Below are 21,291 nucleotides of genomic sequence, written 5' to 3'. Positions count from 1 at the left end.
TATATACACACACATATATATGTTGTTGTTATGTGCCATGGAGTCGGTTCTGACTCATAGCGACCCTGTACAGGGTTTCCGAGACTGTAAATCTTTACGGGAGCAGAAAGCCTCATCTTTCTCCTGTGGAACAGCTGGTATTTTCGAACTCCTGACCATTAGATTAGCAGCCCAATTCGTAACCACTACGCTACCAGAGCTCCTTCTATATATATAAATATAGTACTTATTTATTAATTTCCAAATATTCGTTATGGGTATATAGAAATATGATTATTTTGTGTATATTGACTTAGTGAATTTGCAAAATCTATTACTTATACTAATACTTATGTAGGTTCTTTAGAGATCTACTACATAGATGATCACATTGCCTGAGAACAGAGAAAAGTTGTCTATTTTTCTTGACAATCTGTATGACTTTTTTATTTATTTTTCTCACCTTGTTCATACTTTGTATGATTTCAATCCACATAAATTTATAATTTTTTAAAAGACCTTGAATATGATCTATCTGGGTTAATGTTTCATGTACATGTAGAAAAAAAAAAGGCTTATTCTACTGTTTTTCGGCAGAATATTCTATAGATGTCAACTGGTTGGCAGTGTTTTTATGTCTTCTACAGTAAAACCTTTAAAATTCAGCTCCTGCGTAAGGCAGAAACCTGTCAGAGAAGAAAAACTCAAATATTTTCCATTAAGACAAGAAATACAAAAGTGATAATACTGAATCTGTACCAATGGCAGAAAACATACGAAACCCAGAAAAATGAAGCAATCTGGTAGAGTTCCAGTTCTTACAGCTTTCACTGTTTACCTCTGCTTAATTTCTATTGATCATTCTGTTAATTACTGAAAATTGTGTTAAAGTCTCCATATATAATTGTTCATCTATTTCTTCTTTTAGTTGTCTATGTTTTTTATCTTATCTATTTTGAAGTTGTTGGTGTATACACATTTGGAATTTTTTGTATTGTTGATGAATTGGTCCCTGTGTTTATTTCTTTGTGGGAAGAACTGTTAAGTAAATGCAAGATTGTCTACTTTGTTGTTTTTGTTTTATTCTATTGTCAAATTTGTCTTCTAAAACTGGATACTAAGTTCACTAATTTTGGTATCCAGTGATTTTATCACACTATTTAGGCTGAATTGAAGAGGGAAATGAACATAATCCTTTTAGTATCCTTTTAAAAAGTCAGCTTGCTTTTTATTTATTTATTTATTTTATGTCAGCTAGGTCACAGGATCTCTTCTGATTATCAAAATGCTGATTATTTAAGGCATCCAAACATCTCCTATCTTTAAAGCTAGCTTTTTCAAATATTTTTTCTCTGAAACAAAAAGTAGTTACATTGATGAATTTTAGTGGTGTGTTTTTTTACCTTCTATTAAACATTTTAATGTATCTTTGGATTTTTTAAGATCTAACTGTACACTTGTGCCAACCTGCAACTAATAACCATTTATCAAAATGTCCTACATGGATTTTTCATTCATCAACTCTCTGCCCTTTAAAATACAGCCCACCAGCTGCTTCAGTTTGCTGAGATCCACTCAATAAAGACATCAAACAAAAGCAAAACACTATTTACAGCTTGCCCACATACACTATACATCTGTGTTCATTTCAGATATAAGGTGAGGATACAGGTCCAAAGAATACCATGAAATTACTCACTTGCTTCAATTACATAAGGCACATCTATAGGGATCCCTATATTGTATCAATTTTAATTTGCTCTACCTTAAACTTCTCTATATTTCCCATTAGCTAAGGGGCATGCCATTCTATGTCACCATCCTTTTATTCAATTACATATTCTTATTTATTCAATAAACACTTTTCATATATGTCCCTGGGTTCCTATCTGCCTCTCTCTGTACCCCACTAACCATATGCTAGGATCTACCTCCTACCTAAATATAGCCATTTATTTTTCCAACTTGACATTTTTGAACACTTGACAAGTGTAAATCATTGAATTACTAGCAGACTTAAAGTTAAATTAGAACCCAAACCTCATTTCAGAGAACTCACAAACTATGGGAAAGATAAACAAAGGTAAACAAATAATTAACATCTAATGTGGTGCTGTGGGCTAATGTACTAGACAGCAAAGTCAGAACCACAAGGTCACCATTTCAAGGTCACCAGCTGCTTCTTGGAAACCCTATAAAGGGTCACTATGGGTTAGAACAGACTCTGCAACACTTGATAACAACAATGTAATACAAATTAGGAACAATGGCAGGTTTAAAGGAAAGAGAGTTTAATTCTGCTTGATTGAAAAGAGATTATCATAACAATATCAAGCCCATTGTCTCCTCCCTTTCTTACAAACAAGCTCAGGTCTCCTCTACTTTAAACACACAAACCATCTTGATGATGTTTAAGCTACTATCACCATCTGTCTTTTTCTTTATTAGCATATTTTGTGAAAAGATCACCTATTATCACTATCTGTATAGCCAATCCACTGTTTTATTAATGTACCCATTAAGTGTGTAGAGCCTGGCTTTTAACTTCCCCCAGTACATTGCCACTCACAACACTGAGTATAACCACTCAAAACTTTTTCATCACTTTTTCTCAGGACTTGTTTTACATAACAACTTTGCTACAAAGGACTTTGTGGACCATTCTCTTATGTAAAAATTCTCTCCTCGGCTTTCCTGATACTTCATTTCTCTTATGTATTTCTTCCCTCTCTCACCATTTCTGCTCAGTCTTCAACTGATTCCACTTGATTCCACTGCCTAATAAAAAGAAACATTAGCCAAGACTCCATTTTGAGACACAACCTCTTCCCTCCATCAAGTCTACAGTCCTATAATTCCCATCAGAAGAAGGACATATTTCTACTCTCAACTTTGCTAATGAGCTACAAATCCACTTCCTGTGTGTCATTTATATGTCCCACCTCTAAGCTAATTTCCAAGACTAACTACTTCAAGTTGCCTATTAATGTTTATATTCTGGTGTTACTATTAATTATCCTAGGCCTGAAACCCTAATATCATAAAAAGTGCCACTGAGCTGGTTATGACCCATAGTGACCATGTATAGGATTTCCACAACTGTAAATCTTTGTTGTTGTTGTTAAGTACCATGGAATCGGTTCCAAGGGGAGCAGAAATCCTCATTTTTCTCCTATGGAGTGGCTGGTGGCTTTGAACTGCTGATCTTGTCATTAGCAGTCCACCAGTGCTCCATAAATCTAATGATCCTATATAATTTGTATATTAATGTACTCTCTGCTCCTGATTTCCAAACCTTCCTCAAAGTTTAACTCAAAGAGCATCTTTCCCAAGATGTTCTTTGGTGTCAATGGCTGGTTACAGTGTCTCCCTTTTCAGAATTCCCAAGATATCCTATCTGTGCTTCTCTCCTGTTTCCCTCCAGACACTGGTTCTGTTGCAACAAGATTTAGACCTGATTTGTCTTCCTATTCCCAACAGCACCTTCAGCACTGCCGTGCCCAGAACAGGTACACAGAAGCTATTTAAGATTTGAGCACAACTAAGTAAACTCAGCCTAACTTTTGTACACAGTATTATTAGCAGAGTTTTCCTCAGTAATTATTTTCCTCAAGTGAAAATAGCTGCTAAAGAATACATAAATGATTTAAATATTCCAACTCTAAAATGGGAGTCCTGGTGTGACACTGAACTGCAAGATCAGTTTGACCAGCACGGTCAGCAGTTCAAACTCACCAGTTGCTCCTCAGAAACCCTATATAGTGTTATTATGGATTGGAACTGACTCGATGGCACTTAATAATAACAACAAGAAGCTCTAAAATATGTATTAATATTATTAAGGAAGAAACTCCTGTTTAACTTCCTCAAGCTTAAGCAGAAGGTCCTCTTCAACTCCCTCAAAATCCAAGTCAACTCAAAAGCACACCATAGACAGTAATCTAGGCAATGTCAAAATATTTATTTTTAAACAAAAGCAGATTAAAATATTACGCATTTCTTTTTTATTTTAATAGTTCACAGACAAAATATTTTGACAAATCCTTAGCCCTAATGAACTATCATCAGAAGTATAGTTTAAACATAGCAACAACTGAAGCCTGTAAGAACTTGCAGCCAGCACACACTACATTATCTTCTGTGTAGCCTAATCACAGTATAGAAAACTTTCCAGAATGAAATACTCTGTCATTAATTGTCAGCTTCATTGCACATTGCTCTATCTTAAAAAGATGCTCCTCAATTGAGACAATGAAAAAAGGTGTGTGGGGGCGGGGGAGTCCTAGCTTATTTAATTACCAAGGAAAATAAAAATGCAGTCTAGCAAACAGAAAAACTAGAATTTCTGAGAAGTCTAAACCAGAAGAGCGAAGGTTTTAGCAAAATTCATCTAGCAGATAGGAAGTCTGGTGGGAGGCCTGACAAGTGTATGTAGTATCCTTGCAAGAACATTAAATGAAACTGAGAGGAACTGTCTGACGCCTCATTATTGAGGATGCAAAGCACAATCTGACCTACCTGGGTTATTCCTCCAGGAGAGATCTTGTATGACTGCAACTTCTGCTTCAGCAGCTCTGGATCACTGTGACGGAATGGGCATCCTGACAACAACAAAACAAGCCAGCACACCAGTCAGATTATTTACCAGGACTTAGTACAATACCACACTTGAGAGACTGACTAAGCTGCCCTTAATTGTCTAACAGCTTATTAATAAAAAAGTTAATTGCCCATGGGTACAACTGCTTTTCTCTCTTTATCTAAATGACAACTTGGCTGTGTGGTTATCAGGGTACTACAGGCTCAAGAGTTACATAAAACATTTTAGCATTTTGGACTAAGATGCCCATTCAATAGGAGAAAGCAAACAACCTTAATTAGGCTACTTGACAACAAAAAGAGACCATCACAAATAGCCGTAACAGTTTATCTAAAACCTTTATGCAATCTCTCATTTTTCAGTCTAAAAAAATTACACAAAAGGCAAACTACAGAAAGGAGATACACAGAATAAAACAATAAAACAAAAAAATGTGCAACCTCTGGGAAATATCAAAATCTCACATTATTTTCAGATGTAAACTCCATGTCTTTTATATGTAAACAGAATCCATATGAGTTTAGAGAAGTCATGAGTGGAAATAAAGTGAAAAAGTATAAAGCGTTTCCAAGAAAAAAAATATATATAGTAGATATATACGGATATATGGTGTGGCGCTGTAAGATAAGCACTGAACTGCAAGGTTATTTGAGCCACAAGGTTTCAAGCTCACCAGCCACTCCTCAGAAACCCTATACAGGGTCGCTATGAGTTGGAATTGACTCAACGGCACTTAACAATAACAACAACATCTATACAGATATATACTTTCTTTGGAGGCTGCAGTGGTTCTGTTAGGACAACCACAGGTCGGCGGTTCAAGCCCACCAGCCGCTCTACAGGAGAAAGACAAGATTTTCTGCTCCCCAAAAGATTTATAGCCTCCAGAACCCTATACAAGGTCACTATGAATTGGAACTGACCTGACAGATCTTAACAACATTATGTCCTCTCTATATCAGTCCATGTGGAAGCTTTAAATAAAAATTGATTGCAAAACATTTGCATAAATAAGACCTCAGAAGAACTGAAACAGAAATATCTGGATAAAATCTAGAAATTTTTGAATATTTTAATAAAAAGCAAATATCTAGTTAAAAATGTAGTAACAACCCATCCAATGGAGAAAGGGAAGCCTCTTTAATGAATGGTGTTGGGAAAATTGGATTTCCACATGCACAAAAATACTGTGGATGTGGAAATCCAATCCCATATACCATACCCAAAATAAATTCAACATGGATTAAGGACCTATTTGTGCCAACTGAAACCATAAAATCTGTAGAACAAGCAGGAGCAGTACTGCCAGGCCTACATTTTAACACTGGATTAGCTAATATCCAAAACAAAGTGCAAAACACAAAATAAGTAAAGAGGACCTTATAAAAATTAAAAACTTTTGCTCATCAAAAGACTACCAAAAAAGTGAAAAGGCAAGCTACTGATGGAGAATATATCTTTGGAAACCACATATCCAATAAGATTTTACTAACCAAGATCTATATAAAACTTTTACTACACAACACAATGACAATTCAATCATGAAATGTGAGAAGGTCTCAGACATCTTATCAAAGAAGACATTCAAATTGCCACCAAACATATGGAAAGATACTCATAGTCATTAGCCACCAGAGAGATGCAAATAAGAAACCTCAGTAAGATCAGATACTATTTTACTCCTAGTAGGATTTCTAAATTCAAAACAAAACAAAATAAATTGATGAGGATTTGATGATGATGTACGGAAACTGGACCTCTTATCCACTGCTGGTGATAATCATTTCCTTCCTACTAGGATTGCTATGTATATATATATATATATATAATTTGTTGTTATGTGCTGTGAAGTCAGTTCTGACTCATAGTGACCCTGCATAGGGCTTCCAAGGCTATAAATTTTTATGGAAGCAGAAAGCCTCATCTTTCTCCCACAGAACTGGTAGCTTCAAACTGATGACCTTGAGATTAGCAGCCCAATTTGCACCGCTATATATATGTGTTGGTGAAGGTATGGTGAAATTGGAACCCTTATCCATTGCTGGTGAGAAAACAAAATGGTACAGTCATTGTGGAAAACAGTGTGGCCATTCCTAAAAAAAAAAAAAGACCCAGCAATATATCCTAGGAATATACCCCCAAAGACTTGAAAGCAGAGACTCAGATATAGACTTGTACATCAATGTTCATTGCAGCACTATTTACCATAAACCAAAAGGTGGAAACAACCTACATAAACATCAACAGATGAATGAAAAAACAAAATATGGTACATGGGAGGGTAAGTCAAAAAGTATGGCTACTGGGGTTCCAGTTCAAACATGCATTAGTTCATACCAAACAAAGCGTGTTTATACATGTCTCTGCAATCAGTGGATGGCTGCAGTAAAATACTTGTCTCAGTCTAGTTAGGGTGACTTCAGAAAAACAACAGGTTCAGTCAAAACAGTGGATTTCAAGGGGATCTACTTGGCCAGTTAAATTCAAGGCACAGAAGTCAGCTCAGAAGGTTATGGTGAATATTTTTTGAGATTTCCAAGGGGTGATCTTTACAGAATTTCTCTAAGAACACAGGGTGATCAGGGGGGCTCATAATGAATAAGTTTTAAGAAAATTGAAAAGTGCATTGGTGAGGAAAGTTGAGCTAAGGAACTTGTTTCCATCATGACGATGCACTTGCTCCTTCTTCCAGGATAGCAGGCTGTCTGTCCAGTGTGAATTTCACTGGGAAACCTCACCCCATCTACTCTTCAGCCCTGATCTTGCCCCTTCAGATTTTTGTTGCTAAAACCCAAAGAACATTTAAAGGAACATGATTTAACATGTCCCTGGAGAATGTCAAAACTGCCATTTTGACATGGTATAAATTAAACAGCATAGAATCCTTCAAGGAAGGGTTAGAGATGGAAACACTGTCTTCAGAAGTGTATAGACCGAGATGGAAAATATGTCAAGAAACAATAGCTTCACATTTTGATGTTGTTTTTTTTTAAATAAAGGCTCCTATAATTTTGTAGTAATACTTTTTTGACTCATCCTCAAACATACAATGAATACTGCTCAGTCTGCAGGAGAAATGAAGTCTTAATACATGCTACAGTAAGGAAGGATCTTGAAGACCTTATGATGAGTGAAATAAGTCAATCACAAAAGGACAGCTATTGTCTGACCTTACTTATAAAGAAAAGAAAATGAAAATGATTAGAGACCAAAGCTTAGTCGTGGCTATCAGGGGTAAAAGAGAGGGGGAAGGAAGGTAAATGGTTGTTGAAAATTTCATTGATCAAGGTTACATTTGTACAATTATTGTAATTGTTGTTAGTAAGTTGTACACTTGTAAAACACTGAATTGGCGAAAGTTGTGCAATAGATATATTTACAACAAAAGACAAAGAAAAGTAGCAGCTGCCACTGCTGATGTACAAACTCCTTAAGGGATCTGGTTCCCTCGTTCCTTGGCCTTCGGGTTTAGGTTCATGGTGTTGTGGGATATCCCAGTTAACTGACCTACTAAGGTATTTAGTACTTCTGTCCCTGTTCCTAGTTTGGTGTGTAGTACCTAGGGTTTTAAAAGCTTGCATGTGGTCATGCAAAGTATAATAATTGATCTCTGGAACTGTGGGATAAATACTGGACTGCTAACCCAAAGGTCAGCAGTAAGTCACCAGCCTTGGAAACCACAAACAAGGTCTCTGTGAGTTAGGACTGACTCAATTTTACTTAATGATAACAGCAACAACAACTGACCTGGAGTTCACAGAGGAATTAGGACAGTCAGGAATAGGAGGAGGCTATGGAATGTGCAGCTAACTGCCTCCATGAGCAGCAGCTTCCTTTGCCGTGGATTAGATGGCACCTGGCTACCATTACTGAACATTTAGATTCAAGACTCCATAGAAGAATCTTGATCCAAAGAGGGAAAATGCAGAACAGAATTTCACATTTTCATGGACTCGGCTTTCTGGAGCCACAGAGGATAAACGAATTTCTGAAACTATACCTGAGATTAACTTTAAAGTTTAAATCAAATATACTCCTTGAAGAATCTTTAAAACTAAATAAATTAAATAAGAATCTTTAAACTAAAAACTAAATAAACTAGCTTTGTTGGTTGGTTGGTTATATGCCCTGGAGTCAGTTCCAACTCATAGTATAGGATTTCAGATGTTGTAAATCTTTATGGGAGCAGAAAGCCTCTTCTTTCTTTCATGGAGTAGCTTGTAGTTTCAAACTGCTGACCTTAAGGTTAGCAGTCCAACTCATAAGCACTATGCTACCAATAGTTTAGCTTAGTAAGTAAAAATGAGGTCTGTTTTGAGCATCATGCTCTTTTAAGAACTATGTGGGATCAAACTGATAAAAGCAATTCAATGAGTTCATGTTAATAAGGGAGAGACAGCTCAAAACAGGAGGGTGAGAAGAGTTGCACAACTTGAAGACTATAATCAGAGTCCTACATTGTACATGTAGAAGCTGTTGAATACTTGCGTGGGTTGCTGTGTATATTCTCAGTAACAACAAAAGCAATTAAATTTAGGGAAAAAATTGAATAGGAAAGTCTATTTTTATTCTAGTCATACAGATAATAGATTTTTAAGTTAATTAGAAACAATTGTGCTTGTGCATCTTTAAGGAAATTACTGGGAAATTGGTTGCTGCTAATATCAGAACAAAGAGCCAGGATGCAAATAAATGTATTTACTAAAAATTTTAAGTAAAAATAAAAACAGTCATGGTAATAGTGTGGACTCCTATATTATGAAATTTAGAAAATGAATGTTGTTAAGTGCTGTTAAGTCAGTTCCAACTCATAGCAACCCTGTATAGGGTTTCCAAGGCTTTTAAAATTATTTGCAGGAGCAGAAAGTCTCATTTTTCTCCCACAGAGTAGCTGGCAGGCTTGATCCATGGACCCTGTGGTTCACAGTCCAGTGTTTTCATATGGAGCTATAAATGAATAGCATGTATATTCAGATTAGATTGACTCAGGTAAACTTAATCAGTATTCTAACTAACAAATAACTGGATTTATGCATCTCTATTAAGATTTAACTATAATTCTTTTTTAGTGCAAAGGAACATCCTGAGAACCAGTATAGCCCACAGTCATTAAGTCAATTCCAATTCACACTGGTGTTAAGTGCCACCCAGTCAGTTCTTCAGTTCTGACTTACAGCAACCCTGTATGCGGTTTTGAGAAGAGTCTGGTGGGTTTGAACCACCGAATTTGTGGTTTGCAGTGCTTATCCTACAGTACTACACCAGGACTCTGACCCTATATAGAACATGAGTAATAAGAGCCTGGAGCTAGATTTGCTTGGATTTCAGTCTCAGTTTAGCACTCACTAGCTGGGTGACCTTGAGGGAATGTTTTACCTCCTTGTTGACTCAGTTACGTTTACTCTCAGAGCTTTTGCAAAAACGGAATATAAAGCTCTTATATTTGCCTGACATATAGTAAGCGCTCAATGTGTGTTTGCTATATACAGGGTCGCTATGGGTCGGAACCAACTCGACGGCACTTAATAACAAAAACATATGTATTCTTGAAAAATCTGATTATGACAGCAATTAGAAAGAAAAGAGGCTATACAGAGAATTCTTGGTTAAACCCAGAATTTTAAAGAACACAAAAAGTTGCACTAAATTGAATTACTCAAATTATATCTAAGATAATGTCTAGACTCATGAAAGATCAGAAACAAAAAAAGCCTAGAAGAAACGGAAGAGTCCCAAAGTGCTAACGATCACAAAAAGGTCTTTCAAAACTATGCTAACACTAATAAGGAAACAGAAGAAACAGATTACTGCTTAGAGCAGCTGTTGTCATTTTAACAGATGATAGAAAATTGTTGCTGTTAAGTACCATGAAATCGGTTCCGACCCATAGTGACCCTGCACAGGGTTTTCGAGGCTGTAAATCTTTACGGGAGCAGAAAGCCTCATCTTTCTCCTGCGGAACAGCTGGTAGTTTCGAACTGCTGACCTTGAGGTTAGCAGTCTGATTTGTAACCACTATGCTACACTAACAAGAAAACAGAAGAAACACATTAGTGCTTAGAGTAGCTATCATCATTTTAACAGATGATAGAAAGTAGAACTCATCAACTCCTACTTTGTTTCTATCTTCCTCATCTAAGAAAATGATCTTCACATTGGAAGAGGTTGAACTAACAAGATGAATGAAGATGATATGACGGCATACATAACTAACACTGATCGTAGCCGTGTTTGATAAAGTTTCCTAACACATATTTCTGGAAAAGGTAGGTAAATGTAAGTTAAATATAGTTATTATCTATTTACACTGATAACCAGCTGAAAAACTGTTTCCAGAGAGTGTTGGCTAATGAAATAATGTCAACCTAGGGGACTAAATAGTTTTACAAATAATGCAAAACTAAAACAGCTTGGATAAATGTGCCCACCAAATAATATAAGCTAAGTGTTTGCTAAATATGCTATTTCTTGACTACCAGAGTTTAAATTAAAAGCAAAATGAAACAAAAGAACATATCAAATAAACGAACGGACTAGAGTGAACCAGATAAAGAAATGAGAAGTATAAAGTTCTTAATTTACGCTAATAAAATAACAACTAAACATGTGAAAATTCCTTGTTGTTGTGTTCTATGTATTTAAGTCGGTACTCACACATAGCCACCCTGTATAGGGTTTCCGAAGCTGTAAAATCTTTATGGGAGCAGGAAGCCTCATCTTTCTCCTGTGGAACAGCTGGTGGGCTCAAGCACCAACCTGAGGTCAGCAGTCCAGTCCTTACTCTATGGAGTCCCAGCACGCTCCTAAGAAGGCTGCTGTTTGTTGTTAAGTTCTGCTGAGTCAGTTCACACTTATAGTGACCCTTTATAGGGTTTCTAAGGAGCAGGTTAAGTTTGAACTAGCAGTTAGAAGTCCAGTGCTTATCTTACAGCACCACACAGGTCTCCAAAAAGGTTAAGTGAGATTAAATCTCCACCAAGATATAATGTATCCATTAAAAAAAAATTTTTTTTTTTACCTGTTCCTTTCAAACAATTGTAAAATAAACAAGAAAAATCTTTGTTGTTGAGGGCCGTCAAGTCAGTTCTGACTCATAGTAACCCTGTATACGGTTTCTAAGGAGCAACTGGTGAGCTTGAACTGCCAACCTTGGGGGTCAAACCGACTCTGCAGTCCAGTGCATTAACCCACAGTGCCACACCAGGACTCTTGAAAAAATCTTAGGACCTAGAAATTTATAGGACTTTTACTTGGTCACAAGGTCAACATGAGCTGATGCAGCTGATACAAAAAGCAAAGGCTACTACAGGTATCTTCAATGGAAGTACCTCGGTCAATGGTTCTGAAACTTTAGAAAGCATGAAAATCAGGAAGCTTACAAATAAACTTTCAGGTCAACGCCACCTCCCAGAGTCTGAAAATGTGTCTGAGAGTGAGGCCTAAGAATCTAGTACCTTAATTGATAAAGATCTTTATTCATTTTATATACCAGTATTGGCTGCTTATTCAGCAATTAAATATGAATGTTGAAGTTATTCTTTCTTTAAAAAAGCGCTTCACCAAAGATGGTTTGGTACAGAGAATGACTTGATATTGGTCCTTCTAGCCATAGTGGCAAAGTGGCAGCATCAGTGGTCTCAAGCATGGCAGCAATTGTGAGGTTAGCCCAGAACTGGGCACTGTTTTGTTCTATTGTGCATAGAGTCACAATTGGTACTGACTCAATGACACCTAAAACAGTAGCCATAATCTTTGTAACTCCCAGCAAGTGACTACAAGACACCATGCACAATGGGCGTATGAAACACTCACATGGGGATTGTTTAATTTTGTCATCCTCCTGGGTGTAGCATGAGCCACCTCAGAAGCAGGAATAGAGGATTTCATGACCATCAAGAAAGAACAGCCAAAAGCAAAGTTCTTCTTTCTTTGGATCCTGAGATGCCTGCCGAGTTGAACTGCCCCTCCATCCAGGAGATAAAGAGCTGTGACATCAGAGAAGAGGTGGCAACAAAGACAGAAACTGGCTACCCAACTCACACTGTGAAAAAGCTGAGTGCCTCACTGAGGGCACTCACTTGCAAAGTGGGTTCCTTCCAAGCACTTGATAGGAGGAATTAGAGCTGAGTAAGGAGCTCTGGTAGTGTAGTGATTACGAATTGGGCTGCGAACCGCAAGGTCAGTAGTTTGAAACTGCTAGCTGCTCCGCGAGAGAAAGATGAGGCTTTCTGCTTCCGTAAAGATTTACAGCCTCGGAAACCCTGTACAGGGTCACTATGGGTCGGAACCGATTCGACAGCACTTAACAACAACAACAAACCTTCATACTGAGGCCTATGGGTAAGTGGAGAGCCTTTGGAGGTTGACTGATAGTGCTGAAAGAGCTTTGTAACATTGCCCAAGCAGAGCAGATGCCAAGGGGTCATGTGACTGAGTGGCTAAAGACCAGAGAGAGAGAGAGGTGTGGCAGACTATAGATCTGTATACCAAGCATTTTTTATTATAACCTGCTAACTTCCCTACTAAACTCCATAATCTTGAGTTGTTGTTGTTGTAAAGTGCCGTTAAGTCAGTTCCGACCCATAGCGACCCTGTATAGGGTTTCCAAAGAGCACCTGGTGAGCTTGAACCGCCAACCTTGCAGTTCAAACAGCTTTGCAGTCTGACACAATAAGTCACAGCACCACATCAGGACTTCATAATCATGAGTACTGCCTGTGAATTCTGTGTGGTCATTGCAATGAATTACAGAACCTAGTAGAGAAAGAGAGAGCGACAGATAGCACATCAGAACTGGTAAAGAAGGTTGGAAGGTGGAGGTATGTCTGACCTCTGTCTCATAGGAATTGGCCTTGGGCAGATGAGTTGAATTCTCTCTCCTTCTTGTGAAATCAGAGTTCATACATGGCCCCCACATCACTTTTGTTTGTTGTTGTTACTTCCCTTGAGTCGGTACCAACCCTTAGCGACCCTGTATAGGGTTTCAAAGGAGTGGCTGGTAAACTTGAACTGCCAACCTTGTGGTTTAAACCAACCTTGCAGTCCAGTGCACTAACCCACAGTGCCACACCGGGACTCCACATAATTTTTACAAATGTTAAAATAAATTTTGATCTATACTATACTATAGTAAGCTTGGAATCCTGGTGGGGCGCTGTGGATTAATGCGCCAGACTGCAAAGCCGTTTGAACTGCAAAGTTGGTGGTTCAAGCTCCTCGGAATCCCTATACAGGGTTGCTATGGGTAGAATTGACTCGATGGCACTTAACAACAACAACATAGTAAGTTTTGGAGTCCTGGTGTAGCACTGTAAGATAAAGCACAGGACCAGAAGGTCAGTGGCTCAAACTCACCAGCCGCTCCTTGGAAACCGTATACAGGGTCACTATGAGTTGGAACTGACACAACACGTAACAACAACATAGTAAGCTTTGGTAATCTGGAAATTTACTACTGTGGACTATTAAATCATTCTCTGACAGTACCAGACAAATTAACAGCTTCAGAAGGTATGCTTAGAGAACTTTTAGAAAAAAAGCAGTTGAACTCAGAAACGTATAGAAACCAATTTGATGTAGATTATTTTAACCTGTAACTCAAGCAAATTTACAGATATTTTTGAGATCACAGCTTGTTAAATTCTTAAACTTTCTTTGATAAATCAGATGATAGTAATCAAAAGAGACAGACTTTTTCTGAGTAGTTCTGAAAATGAATGGATTTACCATTTCCAATGTAAAGTTTGTCAATTTAAAAGCTCTGAAAAACTTTTCTATCAGTCTTTGAAAACACTTTCAGACCTCAAGAAAGAAAAAGAATAGCTTGTAAATTGGGGGATTAAGAACTGAAAATCCTAGTCTAGTACAAACGAAAGCACAACTGAGTGAATTTCTCTTCCCTGGCCTACTTCAGCAATAAAACAAATCACTAGAAGAGTAATAGAGCTCTGGCTTGACACTGATGAGCCACATAAACTACCCACTAGTTCTTGTCAGTAAAGTAGAAAGTCATTACACTGTTTCAGTGTTTCCTACAGAGCTCTTGAGTTTCTGTACTTAGCAAACATACCCAGTGGAAGCACTTACCATGATAATCCCCCTGGCCTGGTGGATTGGTTAGAATAATCTTCAGGCAACTGAAAGGTGTATAGTCTGTCCTCTTGCCTTCCTTTCCAAAGCTATGACGGATGTTGTAAGAGTAGCCTTTATCAAACTGATTGGGAGAAAAATAGACAGGGACAAAGTCAAGTCAGCTGGAATCACAAAGTGCAAAGTAGTATTTTTCTCAAATAAGTTCAAGCATTCACAGGTAAATGTACATATAGACCATATAATATAAGTCATTTGGGTCCTTTATAATACAAAGGAGTTCTGGTAGCGTAGTGGTTACGAATCGGGCTGCGAACCGCAAGGTCAGCAGTTCGAAACTACCAGCTGCTCCGCGGGAGAAAGATGAGGCTTTCTGCTCCCATAAAGATTTACAGCCTCGGAAACCCTGTACAGGGTCGCTATGAGTCGGAACTGACTCCACGGCACATAACAACAACAACAACAACAACAATAATACAAATACGGAGTGCAGTGGCTCTGCAGGATAAGCACTGGACTGCATATCACAAGGTTAGCAGTTCAAGTGTGCCAGCAGCTCCTTGGGAGACCGATGAGGCTTTCTGCTCCCACAAAGATTTAAGCCTTGGAAACCAACCTGAAGGCACTCAACAACAACAAACAACAGTGGGGCTTTTTTTGTTTTTTTCTTAAAGGTCAAAATTCACATGAAATAATTTTCTCATATAAAAGGCTTCTGTGACCGTGCATAGGGTTTCTAAGGCTGTAAATCTTTACTGAAGCAGAAAGCCTCATCTTTCTCCTTAGGAGTAGGTTCAAACTGTAACTGCTGACCTTACAGTTTGAACTCGTAACCCACAATGCTATCAAGGCACCTTAAGTGGCTAGTTACTACCCCATTAAAAAGTACAGGGCTGCATACGTAATAATAATAAAGCAAAGGCCTCTAATGTTACTTATATTCATATATTTAAAAACAGACTGGAGTCCTGGTGAGGCGCTGTGAGTTAATACTCTGGACTGCGAAGTTAGTTTGAACTGCAAGGTCAGCGGTTCAAGCTCGCCAGCTACCCCTCAGAAACCCTATTCAGGGTCGCCATGGGTTGGAACTGACTCGATGGCACTTCCCAACAACAACAACAAAGACAAACTATTCTTCCCTCAGAGTAATAATCTATTTGCCAATATCTAAGTTTGACTCCAGAAATTAGACTAAATATAAATCACTTTAGCCTCTTCTCTACCATCCCTCCTCTAGTTCTCCCTGAGCTCCCACACCCACTTTACTTCTGAAATGCCTCTTACTATAATTAATCCCTTCCTCTGCATTTCCACTATACATAGCAAATAATCAGTAAACATTTGCTGAATGAATGAACTACTGCAATAGCCTCCTACCTGGAAGCCCTGCCTCCACGCTATGACATGAATTAGTGAGATAGAAGGGAATTTTAAAGTGGCTGGGATAGAGAGAGCAAAAAAGAACTAACATTTATTGAAAGACAACTAAGTGCCAAGTTTTTTACTGTTGTTAAGTGCCACCAAGTTGGTTCTGACTCATAACAACTCTGTATAGGGTTTTCAAGGAGCAATTGGTGGGTATGTAATCCTAGTCAATCATTTAAATCCTCACAATTTCCCTCTGATGTTGAAAGAAGATGGAGGCTACAAATCATTAGCAATGAGACATAAGCCATGCAGCTATTAAGTGATAGAGCTGGAAATCAAGTGCAGGTCAGATTCCAAAGTCTACACTCTTGCCAAAATCCTGTACTTTATCCAGAATGATATATTTTAAAGCAAATAAATCTTTGTAGAACATCACATCTTTATATCAGACCCTATTTCAAGTGCCAGCTCAACTCAGAAACCAAAGTTAGATGTAATCTCTTCTTCCTCCAGACTTTAAAGGCATTTTACCTATCCTGTGTGGCTCTGTAGGCTCAGCACTGGACTACAAACTACAAAGGCCAGCAATTCAAACCCACCAGCTACTCCTCAGAAACTCTATATGGGGGAACTATGAGTCCGAACTGACTCGAGGGCACTTAACAACAACACAACATCTAACTTATTATTCATTCGATTCTTAATGAGCTTATCTCTGCTTCTCTTATGTCACATGATCACTCTATCTTCTGTCCTATTCATATACCCTTTTTCTTCTCATTGAGGTAAATTCTATTTAATGTTTGTATTCACAATAGTATTATGCATGAAAAAATAAACTAACTGAATATGGAAGGAATCCTGGGTCTACTGAAGCATCTGTAAAGGTATCATTCTATTCTACTTCCATTAGATATTCTCCAGTATCTAATGGATGGTGAGTGGCTTCCACATTCCACTGTTAAGTGACACCCATTTGGCATGGTGAGTTATCTATCCCATTGGTCAACCAAAACCACAGCCTGTACTGACAAAATGAAATATTCAATGCTGGTGAAATCTGACAAAACCCCCAACTTGTCAGGGAAGATTAAGACCATCAACCATTGTGAAGTAGTTTGGGCCAAAAGAACAGGTTTAAAATCACTAAGTTTCTATAATAAATTTTGCTGCTGCTGCTGCTGCTGCTGCTGCTGCTGTTAATTGTCATTGGGTTTTCTTTGGCTCGTGGGAAACACTAGGTGCAGAGTAGAACTGCTTCATAGGGTTTCTGGGCTGGCCCTTTTCAAAAAAGCAGATTTCCACACCTGTCTTCTAAGGTGCTTCAGGGTGGGTTTCAACAGTCAACCTTTTGACAAGTAATCGAGTTCTTAAGCACTAAAACAAATGTGAAACTAAGGCTCATGACAGCTTTAGTAAAAATTCATCTTATACTCTAAAATATACACATTTGTTTAAAACAAAAGCTTTGCCATGTTTATCCTGGAGCACAATCTTAGATTATCAATTGCTTTTACAACTCTGTGATCTCTCAAGGCTTTCAAAGGCAGCATTACCAGGCCCTGTGGAGTGCTCTCTGGAGCACATCAAATGTTACTATATGACACTTTGAAAAACATTTACTAAATAATGAAAACCCAGAGTTCAAGTAACAAGTCATTTTCAAAGGGCAAAATTTCAAGATTCTGAATCTAATAATTAGAGTGAAAAAGCTATAATAAGGTTTCAAACTTTACTTCTTTCATGATTCCTTAAAGTTGACTTATAAAATAGATACTCTGGAAGGCTCAGAGAATAATTATTCAACAATTTCCTTAATTGAAATTCACTAAGCATAATACTCTAACAACTGTCTGTAGGTTTGTCACACTGTGGTGGCTTATGTGTTGCTGTGATGCTGGAATTTATGACAATGGTATTTTAAATAAATCAGGGTATGAATGGCTGACTGGTTTCAGCAGAACTTCCTGACTAAGATAGACTAGGAAGAAGGAGAGGCGAACTACTTCTGAATGTTTAGCCACTGGAAACTTTATGAATAGCAGCAAAGCATTACCAGATATCATTCCAAAAGATGGGCCCCATAGGTTGGTATGCACTCAAAACATGACCAGAGAAGAGCTGCCTCCTCAAAGTAGAGTTGAACATCATGACAGGGATGGATAAAAGCTTTGTGGACCTTATTTGCTGGTGCAGCACAATTCAAAATGTAAAGAAACAGCTGCTAACATCCACTAAGAATTGGAACCTAGAATGTACAAAGTATGAATCTAGAAAAATTGGAAGTCCTCAAAAATAGAATAGAACTCATAAATACCAACTGACTGGAAGAGATCCATATTTGTGCCCATTACAAAAAGAGGTGACCCAACGGAGTGCAGAAATCATTGGACAATATCATTAATATCTCATACAAGCAAAATTTTGCTAAAGATAATTTTAAAATGACTGCAACCATACATTGACAGAGAACTTCCAGAGGTTCAAGTCAGATTCAGAAGAGGACATGGAACAAGGGATACCACTGCTGATGTCAGATGGATCTTGACTGAAAGTAGATATTTGCTTACCTGTGCTTTATTGAGTATGCAAAGGCTTTCAATTGTGTGGATCATGAAAAGCTATGGACAGCATTGCAGAGAATGAGTATTCTGGAACACTTAATTGTGCTCTTGAGGAACTTGTACATAGAACAAGAGACAGTTGTTCAAATAGACCAAGGGAACACTGAATGGTCTAAAATTAGGAAAGTGTGCACCAGTGTAGTATTCTTTCACCATACTTGTTCAATCTTCATAAATGATCCAAGAAATTGGATTATGTGAAGGAAAATGTAGCATCAGGATAGGAGGAAGACTCATTATCAACTTGTGATATACAGATGATGCATCCTTGTTTGCTGAAAGAGACGAGGACTAAAAAATACTTACTGATGAAGATCAAAGATCACCGACTATGGTACGACTTGCACCTCAATGTAAAGGCAAACAAAATTCCTCACCACTGGACCAATAAACATCATAAAAATGAAGAAAAGAATGAAATTGTCAAAAACTTTGTTTTGCTCAGATCAACCATCAACACCCATGGAAACAGCGGTCAAGAAATGAAAGGACGTACTGCCTTAGGCAAATCTGCTGCAAGAAACTGGAAGACAACAATCTTTAAAGTGTTTAAGAACAAAGATGTCAGTTTGAAGACTAAGGTGCACCTGTTCCAACCCATGGTATTTTCAATAACCTTGTAAGTATGTGATAGTTGGACAGTGAATAAGGAATACCGTAGAAAAATTGATGCATTTGAGTTATGGTATTGGAGGAGAATATTAAAAGTACCATGGAGTGCCAAAAGAATAAACAAATCTATGTTGGAAGAAGTACAGCCAGAATACTCCTTAGAAGTCTGTATGGTAAGATTTCTTCTCTCATACTTAGGACAAATAATCAGGATGGACCAGTTTCATTCTGTTGTGCATAGAGGCAGTATGAGTCAGTACTGATTTGATGACACCTAACAACAACATAGACAAAATATTGAATGATACAGGAAGCATCAAAAAAAAGAGGGAAAGAATACAGTCACTGTACCAAAAAGAATTTGTTGATGTATAACCATTAATAGGTAGCATATGATCAGAACCAGTGGTTCCGAAGGAAGGAATCCAAGCTACACTGGAGGATTTGGTGAAAAACAAGGCTCCAGGAATTGACAGAATACAAAGTGAAATCTTTCAATAAACTGATATAGCACTGGAGGTGTGCACTCATCTATGCCAAGAAATTTGGACTTTAGCTGCCAGCTAATCAACTGATAGAGATCCATATTTGTACCCTTTCCAAAGAAAGGTGATGCAATGGAATGCAGAAATCATTAAATAATACTGATAACACACACATGTAAATATTGCTGAAGGTGATTCGAAAATGGTTGCAGCAGTACATTGACAGGTAACTTCCAGAAATTCAAACTGGATTCAGAAGAGAACATGGAACTAGGGCAATCAGTGCTGACATTAGATGGATCTTGGCTGAAAGCAGAGAATACCAGATGCTTTACTGACTATGCCAAGGCATTCGACTTACGTGGATCATAACAAACTAAGCATAACACTGCAGAGAATGGTCATTTCAGAATACTTAATTGTGCTCATGAAGAACCTATACAAGAGGCAGTCATTGGACCAGAACAGGAAGATAATGAATAATTCAAAATCAGTAAAAGTTTTGCCAACGGTTGTATCCTTTCACCATCCTTATTCAAATTGTATGGATTTAGTCATACTAGATAATTAAAGGACTGGTATGGTTTGTTTTCAGGTTTCCACATGTTCAGCAGGCAACAGCTAAAAAACTCTTTGGTTAGGTGCTGTTAAACCAATGGAAAGTCACATTCTGCAAGGGAAAAAATTATTTTGAAATTTTTTTAGGTTTCTGTTTTCGTAAACGATGTGGTATTGTTGTTGTTAGGTGGTGCAGAGTCGGTTCTGACCCATAATGACTCTATGCACAACAGAACAAAACACAGCCAGGTCCTGCACCATATGCACAATTGCTGCTATGTTTGAATCACTGCTGCTGCCATTGTGCCAAGAGATCTCACTGGGGGACTCTCTCTCTTTTTCATTGACCCTCCACTTTACAAAGCATGATGTCCTTCTCCAGAGACTGGTCCCTCCTGATAATATGGTCAAAGAATGAAAGACAAAGTCTGGTCATCTTGGCTTGTAAGGAGCATTCTGGTTGTACTTCTTCCAGAAGATTCTTTTGTTCTTCGAGCAGTCAATTGTTTTTGTTGTTGAAGTGCTGTCTCCAGTTGATTCAACCCACAGTGATCCTGTATAGGGTTTCTGAGGAGCACCTGGTGAGCTTGAACCATTGACCTTGCACTGAATCGACTTTGCAGTCTGGCGCATTAACCGACAGCGCCACACCAGTCTATGGACTGTTAATATTCTTCTCCAACACCGTAAGTCAAGTGCATCAATTCTTTTACCTTTTTCCTTATTCACCGTTCAAATTCCACACGCACATGAGGCTATTGAGCACATAATGATTTGGGTCAGATGCACTTTAATCCTCAAATTGACATTTTTACTCTTGAACATTTTAAAGAGGTCTTGTGCAGCAGATTTACTTAATGCAGGGGTGGGGAACTCTGGCACACAGACTCTATGTTGTTGTAGAGTGCTGTGAGTCGATTCTGACCCACAGTGAACCCGTATAGGGTTTCCAAGGAGCAGCTGGTGAGCTTGAACT

At 38.0% G+C, this 21,291-nt stretch overlaps 1 protein-coding gene across 1 annotated transcript in view; it reads right to left on the bottom strand.

The window, feature by feature from the left end:
* PRIM2 (primase, DNA, polypeptide 2 (58kDa)) overlaps nt 1-21,291 on the bottom strand; it is a 407,781-nt gene that overhangs the window by 53,300 nt on the left and 333,190 nt on the right. The window contains exons 10-11 of the mRNA XM_006835743.1: nt 14,666-14,792; nt 4,498-4,580 (exon numbers count right to left, since the gene is read on the bottom strand). Of these exons, the coding sequence (XP_006835806.1) occupies nt 4,498-4,580; nt 14,666-14,792 (210 nt within the window). The remainder of the gene's footprint in view (nt 1-4,497; nt 4,581-14,665; nt 14,793-21,291) is intronic.

Source organism: Chrysochloris asiatica, unplaced genomic scaffold (genome assembly GCF_000296735.1).
Source record: "Chrysochloris asiatica unplaced genomic scaffold, ChrAsi1.0 scaffold00019, whole genome shotgun sequence".
Taxonomy (NCBI): Eukaryota; Metazoa; Chordata; class Mammalia; order Afrosoricida; family Chrysochloridae; genus Chrysochloris; species Chrysochloris asiatica.
This window is presented reverse-complemented; position numbering and strand designations above follow the sequence as displayed.